This window comes from Crocuta crocuta, unplaced genomic scaffold, assembly GCF_008692635.1.
Source record: "Crocuta crocuta isolate KB4526 unplaced genomic scaffold, BGI_CrCroc_1.0 scaffold70, whole genome shotgun sequence".
Classification (NCBI taxonomy): Eukaryota; Metazoa; Chordata; class Mammalia; order Carnivora; family Hyaenidae; genus Crocuta; species Crocuta crocuta.
In genome coordinates, this window is record NW_027528417.1 from 18,510,440 (window position 1) to 18,525,099 (window position 14,660).

At 35.0% G+C, this 14,660-nt stretch overlaps 1 protein-coding gene across 4 annotated transcripts in view; it reads left to right on the forward strand.

Annotated features, from left to right (window-relative positions):
• Positions 1 to 8,730, forward strand: part of DCUN1D1 (defective in cullin neddylation 1 domain containing 1) — a 35,196-nt gene extending 26,466 nt beyond the window's left edge. For all 4 annotated transcript variants that reach the window (XM_077754490.1, XM_077754491.1, XM_077754492.1 and 1 more), the window contains exons 5-7: positions 6,137 to 6,219; positions 6,678 to 6,774; positions 8,583 to 8,730. In XM_077754490.1, the coding sequence (XP_077610616.1) occupies positions 6,137 to 6,219; positions 6,678 to 6,774; positions 8,583 to 8,662 (260 nt within the window). In that variant the 3' untranslated portion in view covers positions 8,663 to 8,730. The remainder of the gene's footprint in view (positions 1 to 6,136; positions 6,220 to 6,677; positions 6,775 to 8,582) is intronic.
• The last annotated feature ends 5,930 nt before the right edge of the window (positions 8,731 to 14,660 follow it).

Below are 14,660 nucleotides of genomic sequence, written 5' to 3' on the forward strand. Positions count from 1 at the left end.
GGGGGGGGGCGGGGGGATGTGTGGGTGGAGGTATATGGGAACTGTCTGTACTTTCTGCTCAATTTTTCTGTAAGCCTAAAACTAAAAAATTCTTAATGTGAAAGAAAAAAAATGTAATAGGAAGACAAATCCTAATTTCTCTTTTAGTTTTGCATTGGTGTTGGGTGTCAGGAAATGTAATGACTTACTTAGTTGAAGAACTTAATTAAAAAGAAGACAGTTTTCTTGACAGCCTTTCTAAGGGCTCACAGGGCTCTTAAATTACAGTATTTGGCAGAGAAGAATTAGAGGATCATAGGAGAGGAGGTGCGGCCCAAAACAAATTGGCAGAGTGACAGTGACAGCACTGTGGTTTATTTATAAATAGCTGTGCTAGTTATAATGAGAGCTGGTGTTTTCCATATTTTCTCATTTTCCTTGACACCTGATTTCCTTTGACGCCAGGATAGGGTGCTTCCTCTGTCACCATCACCTGCCATTTCTTTTAGTCTTCTGACTCCTAGATTTGAAAGGGATTTCATAAATTTTCTACCCTATCCAAAGTAGCATCCATAGCTCATGCTCATTTAGTTTCTACTTTTGAACACACAGGGATAGGACACACATTGTTTTAGGAAGTGGTCCTTTCTTGTCCTAGAATACTCCTACTACTTATCACACAGTTCCTCCTTAGAAGTGAACATCTTTCTACCACTGCGTTAATTTGTCCTCCCCCGCAGCACGAGGAAATCTAATCATTTAAAGATTGGTGTCACTTAACACTTTCTCCTTTTTCTTCTGGGTCAGCATTCCAATTATTTTAACTATTCTTCATTTGAGAAGACCTTTGTTATTCCTGTTACTGTCCCCTTTCAGGTGTATTTCTAATTTCTCAGCTTCTCTCAAAATAGACTCTTAAGGCTGAACAGAATACTCCATAAGGAGATTGTTTGTAATGGAGAACACTAGGAGTCTGTTCTTTTTTGTGAGACTGTCCATTCTGTTTAGTCAGAAATTGCACATTTGTTCTTTAGCAACCATGTCATGTTTAGGACCATCCTGAACTTTTATTAGACTAAAGTTTACAGTTTATTTTCTTCTGTACTGTGGTTCAGCTAGAATCTTATGCCTGTATAATTGATTTAAAACATTTTAAGATTGTTAGACTTTTATTATTTACAAATAATTTTATAGAGTGTTTTTAAAGTGTATTTTCATCTATATAATCCCATTTAGTTCTTGTAACAGCCCTTTGAGCTAACTAAAAAATTTCTCTCTTCATTGTAAAGATGGAGAAATTCATGGTCAGAGAGGCTGACTTATTAAGGTCACTTAACTTTAGAGTGGAACTCAGTCTCTGATCATCTGACTCCACATTCTATATTCTTTCATATTATGTTGTGGTAACAGGAATATTTCTAAATAAATGAAGACATTGTGAATAGGATTGTTAATCACCATTCCATCCTCTTATGAGTTGGCAACATTTTGTTTCCTTTATGGTAGTGTTTGGATCTAGTCTCAGTTCATTTCCATGTTCATTCAGACTCAGTTCATCACCTTTTATGAAATCTCACATTGCCCTTGTTGATTTTGCTTGACAGTGGGATTGCCTCTGTTTGCATTTTTACTTTATAAGGGCTTAACAGTTCATTCTGCAAGTATCTCAATTTTAGGCAATGCTGTTATTTGCTTGTCTCTTTTTCTCTGTCTTTGCCTTTTATTCTAACTATTGTTGCTGCTTATTACCTAATTGTTCACTTTGCTCTCTTTTCCTTTTAAAAATTACTAAAAATAAATAATAGTGATAGCAAGAACTCCTATATTATTTCCCAGGCACTGTTTTAAGTGTTTTATGTGTATTAACTTGTTTAATCCTTACAGCAATCCTGTGAGAGTAGGTTCTGTTTCCTTTATTTTAAACTGAATTATAGAGAGGTGAACTCAGTTACCCAAGTTGCCTTAGCTAGTGATAGAGTTGGGATTTAAGAGGCTAAACTATAAATTACTATTTTAAACCACTTCTCTCTAGCTAGGCTGTTCTCTCTGTCATTCAGGCAGTTCTGTCTAAAGGGCAGTTTTTCCTATACTTGTGACAACTGACATTTTATCCCTGTACAATTTTTTTTTTTTTTTTTTTTAAGAGATAGAGAGTAAGTGGGGTAGGAGCAGACAGAGAATCCCATGCAGGCTCCACACTGACAATACAGAGCCTGATGGGGGGGCTTGAACTCACGAACCATGAGATCACCACTTGAGCTGAAATCAAGAGTCAAATGCATAACTGACCGAGCCACCCAGGCACCCCAGACTTACAGTCTTTTTGGATATTCCCTTTTCATTTGAAAATATTTTTACTGGCTACTTAATCTGTGAGCATAGAGTCTGGAGCATCTTAAGTCTGTCTGGGTGAGTTTTCAAAAAGTCTTCACAAAGATGATTAATATTTGAGCCTTGAAGAATGAGTATGTTTTCAAGGCCAAAAGAAAAAGAAGCTACCTCTGATGTGGAGAGATGAGCAAGTTCATTTGTTCAGAGGTGAGAGACATAGCACTTTTGATGAATTGCAAGTCAGTTCATTTAACTAGAAGTTAGAGATTTTATCTGAAGGAAATAGAAAAATCATTGCAGAGTTTTAAAAAAAATTTAATAGACTATTTTTTGAGTTATTTTATTAGGTTTATAGCAAAATTGAGTAGAAGATAGAGATTTTCCATACACCCTCTGCTCCCTCACATACAAAACTTCTCCCATTATCAATATCCCTCACCAGAGTGGCACATTTGTTACAGTTGTACCTATTTTGACACACCATTATCACCCAAAGTTCAAGTTTACATCAGGGTTCATTCTTGATGTACATTCTGTGGGTTTGGACAAACTTACGATGACACGTATCCATGATTATAGCATCATACAGAGATGTTTCACTGCCCTGAAAGACCTGTGCTTTGCCTTTTCATCCTTCGCTTCCTCCTAACCCCTGCCAACCACTGATGTTTTTACTGTCTCCATAGTTTTCCTTTTTCAGGATGTCCTACCGATGGAATCATGCAGTAGAGAACCTTTTCAGACTAGCTTTCTACTTAGTGATGATAATATGCATTTGTTTTCCCCCATGTCTTTTCATGGCTTCATAGCTTATTTTGTTTTAGCATTGAATAATATTCCTTTGCCTGGGTGTACCACAGTTTATATCATCTGTCTACTAAAGGACATCTTGGTTGCTTCCAAGTTTTGGCAGTTATGAATAAAGCTGCTGTAAGCGTCCATGTGCAGGTTTTTGTGTGGACGTGTTTTGAGTTCATTTGGGTAAACACCAAGGAGTGGCTGTTGCTGAATCATATGGTAAGAGTATGTTCAGTTGTGTAAGAAACTGCCAAACTGTCTTCCAAAGTTGCTGTACTATTTTGCATTCCCACCAGCAATGAATGAGAGTTCCTGTTGCTTCATGTCCTCATGAGCATTTGGTGGTGTCAATGTTTTGTATTTTGGCCATGTCAAAAGGTGTGTAGTGGTATCTTGATCTTTTAAACATTGAAGAATTTTAACATGGAAGTGACACCACAAATTTATATGCCTGAAAGGTCCATATGAAAGCATTGTGATTCTTCATTTTATTTTAAAAAGTTTTTTTAAATGTTTTAATTTATTTCTGAGAGAGAGAGAGACAGCATGAGCAGGGGAGGGTCAGAGAGAGAGGGAGACACAGAATCTGAAACAGGCTCCAGGCTCTGAGCTAGCTGTTAGCACAGAGCTTCACATGGGGCTCGAACCCACGAACTGTGAGATCGTGACCTGAGCTGAAGTCGGACGCTTAACCGACTGAGCCACCCAGGCATCCCCATTGTGGTTCTTTAAAAGGAGTGGAGGCAGAACTAGAGGAAGAGTAATTGGTTATGAAGCTGTGCAGTGCTATTAGCTAGACATGTCAAGAGGACCCTCGCGTTGGCCCTGTCAGTAAGGATGGTGAAGAGAGAGAGAGATTTAAAAGGTACTTAGAAGCCAGAATGAAAGAACTGTGACTAGAAGTGTCTAATGAGGAAGAAAGGAGTTTCTCTATCAGTTCCAAACACCTTTGGGGACATTTTGAAATGTGTGGGGGTGTTTTTTTGTTGTTACAATGACTGAGGGTTTCTTCTGGCATTGAATGGGTGCTAAATGTTCTTCAGTGGATAGGGCAGTTCTTCCCAATGCAAAATTGTGTTTTGGTGAGAAATACTGTAGGGTGATGACATTGAGAGAAGGAATAAGCAGATCTGTAGAGGAAGATAATGAGTTCAGTTTGAGCTCTTTATTGGGTACCCAGCTGAAGTTGACCTTAGGCAATTAGATATATGAATATAGAATAGATTATCTGTGGTTTCTTATCCTTATTTTGTGAAAATTCGTTGAAAAGGAGTGTTAGTACTAGTAATAAGCTTAGTTCTCATAAATTTAGTGCATTTGAAGTGAAGAAGGAAATCATTAAGCATGCTAATAGCCATTTTACTGTACTTGAAGCAAATAGTTACATGTTTAGTTGGTAAGGAAAAGAATAAAATTAAAGAACCTGGAAAGAAAATTGTCTATAGAGCTTTAAAGACTGTAGAGATTAAAAAGGTATTATGATTAGGAATTGATGTCATGTTTCTAGTTTTCTTAAAACCTGGGGATCTGAATTTGACTTTCTAACATGCATTCAGGAACACATTAGGTATAAAAGTAGAAGACCCCCATGTACTGTTCCAAGATTTTCTGTGAAGGGAAGGAGAAAGAGGGTAGCTAGTTAAGGGGATAAGAGATCCAAGAAAGTTTTTTTTAAAGGGAAGAGCTATAACCTGAGATGTTTCTTTGTGAAGCAGGAAAAGGCAGAAGACAAGGCAAAATTGAAGAAGTAGGGAGAAAGGAAAACTAATCATTAGACAAGATTCCTTGAAGAGGTAGGATGTATTGAGAACAGTGGTGTTAGAGTCTTATTCTTGGATAGGAGAAAAAAAGTGGCACCTTTTCCACTGAGTTTGAAGGAAGACATAATGATGGATTCAAAGGTAAGTAGTACATTTGCACATGTAACTGTAGGAAGTTTATTCTTTCAGCAGTTTCTGAATGCCTACTGTGTGTTTCATTCTACTAGTTTGGGGATATTTTGTCCCTTTCCTTGAAGAGGTGAAGGTCCAACGAAGAAGGGATTTTTTGCCTTATGGCCTTTATATTGTCCTTTGAGGTATGGTGGGAACCTCTTTGGAGTCTTTCCTAGTCTCAGGATTCTTCAGATTATCAGTAGTCGTTTAGAAATCATTGTCTAAAAGGACTTTTAAGTTACTTGGGATCATTTATTCTGACCCAGACATGTAAATTTACTCATAAAAGCTTGATACTTTCTTAACTGGTGTAAGTCCTTGAAAGTGATCATGGGTCTTTCTCTCTGTCATGACAGGTATTGTCCTTTGTCATGTGGCAGTATGGCCTCACTGTGCTCCACACGCGGTTAAATGGTCATTTATGTCATCTTCATCAAACTTTTAAAAGAGCAAATCTTAGTTGATTAATTTTTAAATCAATACTCTTCATGGACTCTGAGGTCAGGGATCCGTCATTGTAGATAGCAGTCCTTTGCATTATAGCCTGAAGGTGTACATCGGTGGCTCTTAACGGGGAGCAGTTTTGCCCCCCAGGGTAGCTTTGGCAGTCAGTGTCTGGAGACCGTTTTGGTTGTCACCAATGGGGGTAGGATGGAGTTATGGGTAGAGGCTAGGGCTGCTGCTAATGTCATAATATATAGGACAGTCCCTCAGAACAAAAAATCATTTGGTGCCAAATGTCAAAAGTGCTGAAGTCAAGGAACACTGATATAAGTTAACATTTTAATACTTATAATCTAGTCAAGTATGCTTCTCTACCATTATCTAATTTAAACTGCAGAACTGCCCTATGAGGTAAGTGGTATTCTTTTTGCCCTGAAGGGACTGTTCATTGGTGAGGGAGACAGGATACAAACCTTAATCTTGTCTCTGAATGAAAATTTGAAGACCTAAGTATTTAGGGAAAAAGCTATGTATGTGTGTGTGTATGTATGTATGTATTTAAAGGGCTATCTATGGTCTTACCTGTTTTTTTTTTGCAGGGATAAATATTCATGGAATTTGAAATACATAATTTATTTTTAATATTACAGATCTAGAAATGGCCATTGCCTACTGGAATTTAGTGCTTAATGGAAGATTTAAATTCTTAGACTTATGGAATAAATTTTTGTTGGTAAGTTCATGTTTTCTGCAGCTCCATCTTTTCTCTACATTTTTACTTGGAAGATAGATTAACATTATTTATTTCTTTATAATATTTATTTTTGAGAGAGAGAGAGAGTGTAAGCGGGGGCAGGGCAGAGAGAGAGAGGAGACACAGAATCTGAAGCAGATTCCAGGCTCTGAGCTGTCAGCACAGAGCCTGACATGGGGCTCAAATTCATGGACCAGACCGTGAGATCATGACCTGGGCCAAAGTTGGATGCTTAACTGACTGAGCCACCTAGGCACCCCTAAATTAACATTTTTAAAAAGCATGACTCAGAGTGTGTAGTGGACATAGAATGAGAAGTTTGATTACCACAATTTGATTATACCTGTTGTTCTGCATTCTTGAATTAGCATTGTTTGGACTGGTATTTTGAAACTTTTTGTTGATTTATATGTTTTTGCTTATTTTTTAAAAAATAGGAACATCATAAACGATCAATACCAAAAGATACTTGGAATCTTCTTTTAGACTTCAGTACAATGATTGCAGATGACATGTCTAATTATGATGAAGAAGGTAATGAAAGTTTTTGCCCTACCTTCTTTTTTTTTCTTTAATCACACACTCTTGAACTTCTTGTCTACATCTGTTTTTTCTTTTCTTTTTTAAATGTTTTATTGTAAAGTTGGTTTCCATATAGCACCCAGTGCTCATCCCAACAGGTGCCCTCCCCCATGCCCATCACCACCCTTCCCCTCCCCCCTACCCCCATCAGCCCTCAGTTTGTTCTCAGCATTCAAGAGTCTCTCATGGTTTGCCTCCCTTCCTCTCCTCAGCTATTTTTCCCCTTCTCTTCCCCTATGGTCCTCCGTTAAGTTCCTCCTAATCTACCTGTACGTGCAAACATATGGTATCTGTCCTTCTCTGCCTCACTTATTTTGCTCAGCATAACACCCTCAAGTTCCATCCAGGTTGCTACACATGGCCAGATTTCATTCATTCTCATTGCCATGTAGTATTCCATGGTATAGATAAACCACATCTTCTTGATCCATTCGTCCGTTGATGGACACTTAGGCTCTTTCCATGATTTGGCTATTGTTGAGAGTGCTGCTATGAACATTGGGGTACATGNCTGATTTCTTCATTTTAGCCACTCTGACTGGCGTCTACATCTGTTTTTCTTGTCATTGGGATTTCTGTCTTCTCACTTTTTGTGTTGTTAATGTATAAAATGCCTTTGTCCTCTTTACCAATCTCTGTTTTGTTTCTTTAAATACCAGTTCAGTAATCCTGTCTTCCAGAAAGGCATCACTAATTTTCATCCATGTTTTAGATTTTCAGTTTACTCATTACTCCTCTTACTGTACTTTGTATTTTTGTGTTTTTGTTATCTGTCTTGTCTGTGAATTTGTAAACTCAAGTTTAGTGACTGTCTCCTTTGAAATGTACTTCAGCTGCACAATTGACATTTAGTAAATAATAACCAATTGAATGCTCTTATATTTTGTCACGTGCATAAAAAGATGGTATTACCATCTACTACTAGGACATGTGCTTTTGTCATTTGAGAGGTGGCAGTGGTTTACATTGCTTTCTTCACACATACTTACTCACCTAGCCTCCCTTGAGAATTAGCAGGATGTGTTTTTGAGATTGTTGAATAGAGGTAGTCTTTGAGAAATCCCCAATGACCTTCACCTCCTTAAAAGTGTCCTGGAACTACTTAATCTAACCAGAGGTAGTTATTTTTTCCTCTTTGTTTTCATTATGATGTCTAGTCTTCACTAATAAGTGAGAGATGTCTAATCCGGTGATAATTGTGCTTTCTATTAGGCCTTACACAAAACAGGAGAACTTCCTGATTTTGGAGGTTGGCATGTGGATGTGTAGAGGCATGCATATCTGCAGTTTAAAATCTCTTAGCAATTTATTGTCATGAAGTAGGATAGAGTTCGATATTTGCTGTTAATTTCCCTTCTAAGTTTGCCACAAAATGCCTAGAAACATTTTTCCTCCTACCTAACTATGCTCTCAATGCTGGCAACATGCCATTATAGCATGGCCATTTCTTAGGCTGCCAGTTTAGGGGCCTTCAGAAAACATAATATTATTGATTGATTACTAGAAGAGGTAGTTATTATTTATCATTCAGGGACTGATCAAGTGTTGGAATAATAGAACAGAGAGAATACAAGGAGTATTTTAGGTAGGAACTCTAAAAAGCTAGAATTTTGGGAGTCTTCTCAGTGAGAATATTTGTAATGATATACTTTAACTGTTATGGGAAGGTATTTTAAAAAGTAAAGGATTCTCTTAAAATGTTAGCCCTATTTCTGCTTTTCTTTCTTTCCCTTTTCCCATACTTTTTTTCTTTTTTCCAGGAGCATGGCCTGTTCTTATTGATGACTTTGTGGAATTTGCACGCCCTCAAATTGCTGGGACAAAAAGTACAACAGTGTAGCACTAAAGGAACCTTCTAGAATGTACATAGTCTGTACAATAAATAACAACGGAAAATTGCACAGTCAATTTCTGCTGGCTGGACTGAACTGAAGATCAATCCTCACAATTCAGACTGAGGGTTGTGTCAAAACTTTAAGGATACATCTTGGACCATATCGTATTTCATTCTTCTAATGGTGGTTTGGGCTTGTCTTCTAGTCTGGGCCGCTCTAAACATTTATAATTCCAACATTGTGGATTTCATCTTATATCTGTGGACCATCCTAGTTTATTCTCCCATAAGTCTTAGGAGCTTTATGGTGATTATTTTGAGGTTTCCATTCTTGCATAAAGCACAATGCTGTCTTCATCAGAAAACAGTTTGGCATAAGAATTAAACATATGAACATCACAAACAATTTATAAAAACTTCTTAAATATATGCTTTGGGCTAGTTGCAAAGACTATGCTGATAGCACTTCCAATGAGAGTGATATATTTAAGTGTACCGGATCTGGAATGGTGTTTTGGTTTGGGGGGATTTTTTTTTTTCCCGGGCAAATCACATGTATTGTTGATGTGAGTAGAGTAACTGATGTCAAAATAACCAACGTGAAAAATTTTTAGGATAACTTGGTGTGCCTACCTGAAAAATTTATTGTGTTTCAGACCCTCGATTTCAAAAGGTTCCACAGAACTAGTCTGCACTTACCTTACCCATGTTTATATATAGTTGTCTTAACAGGGAGCTCTTATTTAGAAAATGTCTGCATAATGTTAGATTCTACTCCTGTCTACATTATGCACTACATAATTGGATTTCATTATGATTTTGAAATGCTTATATGCCTGTCGAATAAGNCAGTTTGGCATAAGAATTAAACATATGAACATCACAAACAATTTATAAAAACTTCTTAAATATATGCTTTGGGCTAGTTGCAAAGACTATGCTGATAGCACTTCCAATGAGAGTGATATATTTAAGTGTACCGGATCTGGAATGGTGTTTTGGTTTGGGGGGATTTTTTTTTTTCCCGGGCAAATCACATGTATTGTTGATGTGAGTAGAGTAACTGATGTCAAAATAACCAACGTGAAAAATTTTTAGGATAACTTGGTGTGCCTACCTGAAAAATTTATTGTGTTTCAGACCCTCGATTTCAAAAGGTTCCACAGAACTAGTCTGCACTTACCTTACCCATGTTTATATATAGTTGTCTTAACAGGGAGCTCTTATTTAGAAAATGTCTGCATAATGTTAGATTCTACTCCTGTCTACATTATGCACTACATAATTGGATTTCATTATGATTTTGAAATGCTTATATGCCTGTCGAATAAGTTAAACTATTTAATTTGTTTTGAATGTTTTAGAGTGCTACACAATACAATATTCTAAATTTAGGCATGAGGGTTTTATTTTTTTGTTTTTGGTTTTTTTGTCAGCACACTATGGAACACAAATGAAATTCTCTTAATTTATAAGAAGATAGTAGGAATTAAATTTTGAAAATGGTCGTGATGAGCCATGAAGTTCAATCCTTATAGGTACTGCTTTCAGACAAATAGTCCATTTTTGATGACTTCTTATTTTGTTGAAATTGCTTTCACTGCTAATCACTGTGGTTGCCAAATACTTCAGGAGCAAAAATTTTCAAGCAAGCATGTACTTGATGCAAATATCAATCTGGCTTCTATTTTCATAAATTAGTTTCTTCACCTTTTTTGTTTTATTCAAATAAGCTCAGTTTTCACGTCAAAGCAGACTTCTCTCTTGTGTGTATTTTTTTCATTACAAGACCCATGAACTGCTTTCATGCTGAAGATACTCATGTCTCTGTTCACTTCCTGACATGTGAAGGGTTTATTGCTTTCTTAAACATTTCTGTAAGGCAAGTAAAACAAAATGGAAAACTTCATGTATTGGATGACTTTGGTCTCTAGCAGGAATAGAATCTGCTTGGTATATCCAGGCAACTCTCTAAGGTCCAATGTTGAAATTATCAAAGGAATGTACTGAAGAATAGCAGTATGTTTTATGTAGATGTGGAAATGATTTTAAGAAACAATGGTATCTTACTACTACTTTTTATTTACACAGTTCTGAAATTGAGTAGAAAGCTTTCCCCATAGATACTATATTAATATTCCAATCATAACTTTAACTCAAGAATATAATTCTACCAAAAGAATATTTTGAAAATTTCTATTCAGTTTACTGGAATTGGTTATTTAAAAGAAAAAAAGAAGAATCCTGCTGCTTTCAGTATTTCCTGACTTCATATTTGTAAATATAAAGAGGAACTTCAATTATGAAAAATTTTAAAAGATATATATATGTACTATTTTGTTTTTTGTCTTGAAGATTTTGAGTTATGGTATTGTTTTCAGATTGATTGATTGATTAATTAATTCGAGTATGCTGTGTTTTAAAATGAGATCCCATTAGCTTTTTTTTTCCCCCAATAGAAAATTGTTTTCTTAAAAGTCTGATATTGGTTCATGGCTTAGTGCCTTGGGTTTACAGACTTTTCCTTTTAAATGCAAGACCTTTTTCAACAAAATAGTGTTTGTCATCATTTTGGTACTAAACATTTATAATTACTGTGTAATTATAAACAAAAAATACATAAAGCTTTGAATATAATTATGTAGCATAAAAGTTAAGGTTGTTCACTCTATGATGGCATCTTAGAATTAAACAGTACTATTACTAGGGCTGAAAAGAGAAGACTGGTTTAATGTGGTGTGATTATTTTGAGGATAAATGTCTGGTTACAGGGAATATTTTATACTAAAACAATGCTTACACATATGGCCATGTATGTGTGTGCGTGTGTGTTTGTGAGAGAGATTGATGGAGTGACAGGTTGAAAGAGACACACATGTTCACACACACATGCATACACACACACACAACTTGAAATGCTTTAATTCATTAGTGTTTTCAGTCTTCATTTTGGTAAACTCCCCAGGCGGATTCTTTTGTTTTAAATTGAACCACAGGTACAGTTTCCTTTTTGCCAAATGTCAAAACAGGTACACATTTTAAAATGTAATGCTTTTTAAATAGTAAAGTGTATAAAATTAGAAGTGCCCACATCTAAAAATACTTGAGATCAAGATTATATTTAGTGACTATCATCTGCATATCTCTGTAAGTTCAATTGTGCTTCTTACAATCCCTGTCATATTACCAACAGAGGCAATAAAAGCTTCAGTGAAATTGCCATGACTAAATCTTTTCACATATTATTTCATTGTAATATTTTTAAAGACTAAAATATACCTTAAGATTTTTCCAGAAAGAATAATTATTCATAGAGCATTGTAATGTCAAGTTTTGGGAAGAAAAGACATGCCAAGTCTTGTTTACTACATTTTTGCTACATTTTTAAAATGTTTACAACTATACTGGGCTGCTTTATTTAACAGTACTGTAGTTGTGTAATATGGCATTATAAGTGTGTGTTCATTAGACTTTTAAAAAGTTTTAATGAGAGGAAGAACTTAATAAAATAACATGGGATATCTTTTATATAATATCCTACTGGGGAATTCTTATTTAAGCAAGGTTATACTATTTTTTTTCCTCAGAAAGATTTAAGTGATGAAGTGTTCATCTATTTTTTATTTGATGATAATCAAGAAATTTGAGTAGTTGTAGCTAGTTTAATGTGCACTTTGCTTAGATTTTTTAAAAACATGTTACTATTAAGACTTCATATTGTAAACCTTCTGTAACTTTTACATATGAATGACAGAAGAAAATTAAACCTAATGAAAGAATTTTGCAATGAAAAAGGAAAGTGGTGCTGGGGAAATTTATTATAGTTCCCAAAGTATGCCTTTGTAACCCTGAATCAACTTTTAGCAAGAATTAATTTATGTAGTTCTAAATGTTCAGTTGTATATTTAATAGAAAATAATCATTTGGCACCTCAGCAGTTTTCTTTAAATGTTACTTTATAAAACTTTTAACAATATGATTTATATTGAATACATAGATGTTTTGATAAAACTTTATCAAATTTGATTATGTAATGACAAAATGTTTTTATAATGTGAACTATTTAACATATATCTTAATAACTGAGGACACAATACCTGAATTGTGATTTCTACTTAATGTGATAATTAGGGTTCAAATTATGGCTCATCATTTAATTAATTATAAACAAGTATATTTCTAAACTCTTTACTTGCCTCCATTTTTACAGTCATAATAGCAATAATTTCTATATTTTATAGAAATGTGGTGAAGTCACATATCATGATACCTTTTCCTTTGAAATCTGAGGGGAAGGGATTTATATTTTGTAGTTAATACAGACTTGATAATTCTTAAAAGTACTAATCCTCTTTTCCAGGTTTATCTTTAGTATTTGTGACCATTTTGGTTGAATATTTGCATGGTTTGTATCTGATTTCTGGAGGCAAATAGTGCTGGATTTTTTTTTTTAAGTTATAATACAGATACATAAATGGTTTTATCAGAGCATTCTTGCCATCTTATTTTCTTTGCTGCCTGTTGGGTAATTGGCATTTCCTGCTGACCAACTCATTTAATAACAGCTTTCCATGAGGCTCAATATTTTGTGTTAATGCGGCTTTAGATTTTTCTGTGGTTGATCTTTTTTTTAAATGTGTCATAAATAAGGAAATTATGATAGAAAAGGTACATAACCTTTGTAGTAGGTGGAATTCCTAAAAAGTAAGGGGCTTTAAAGACAGATTATTTGGAGACTCATTTTATAATTATTCTCTTAAAAAATTTAGATTCCAAAAAGTACATTTTTTATTTCCAAGTTTTTCTTATATGTATTGTTTAAATATTTTCAGTTTAATTTTTTTTTTGTATTTGTGCTATGCAGAAATGTGACTTGTAATGTAGAGCATTGGTTTTAAGCCATACCTCGAGACTGCTGTGTTGCATGAGGTTGGGTCACAGCAGTCAGGGTGCCTCTTTATCCGTAACTTTCTACTTTATCTCCCATAGGTTAATGGCATTTCATATGAAATTTGGTTTGGGGGAAAATGGTTAAGAGAAGATTTTTTAAATATGTTTGGCTTAGAAGGAACATTACCAGTGTGGCAGATTTTTTGGTGGAATGGAAAGAGATGGGATCAGACCAGAGTTAAAGCAGGTCTGATCATAGAAGACAGCACTGCTTTGAAAGAAGAACCCATCAAATTAAGTTTAAAGGAAGAATTTTGAACCAAAATAGTGAAAGCAAAGCCTGATTTGTTTGAAAAAGTTCATTGTTTGAAACAAAAGGCAGTGTAAGTGGCTTACTGATGAAACAAAAGAAAACAAGGACAATGTATTTAGAATGTATACATTTAGAAGGTGTGTTCAATATAAATACTGAAAAAATTTTCAAGTTATGAAATAGTCTAAGAAAACTTTGTTATTAATAGGAAACTAGGGCGATACCAAACAAGATTTTTACAAAAGGGAATAGTGTAGGACATAAGTTTAGGGGGGGAAATTGTTAAGAGAAAATGGTAATGTAGGCTGTAGACAATAATTTTCTCTTATAGTTAAGATGACACATAGCTCCAAGATTAATACTTGATCAGTAAGATTTAGAGCTGATGTATGTACTTGGAATCCTTTAAAAATAGCATGTTTAGGCTTCAAGCAAATGCTAATAATATTCTTAACCCGGATAATATATCAGAACTCATTGTATTGAAATTATATGAAATGAATAGGCTGTCACCCAGAGCTTTAAAATAGTCACTTCTAAGACTGGTGTAATGGTATTTAAAAAAAAAACAAAAAAAAAACTTTATTGAGTTACAATTTACACATGATAAGATTCACCCATTGTAAATATACAATTCAATGGTTTCAGTAAATTTATACAGTTGTGCGTGCAGCCATCCTCACAATAAAGTTTTAGAACATTTCTATTAGCTCATAAAAGTTCCCCTTAGTGTCCTTTGCATTTGAGTCCCTCTCCTATCCCCAGCCCTAGGCAGCCACTTGCATCTGTTTCACAAATTTT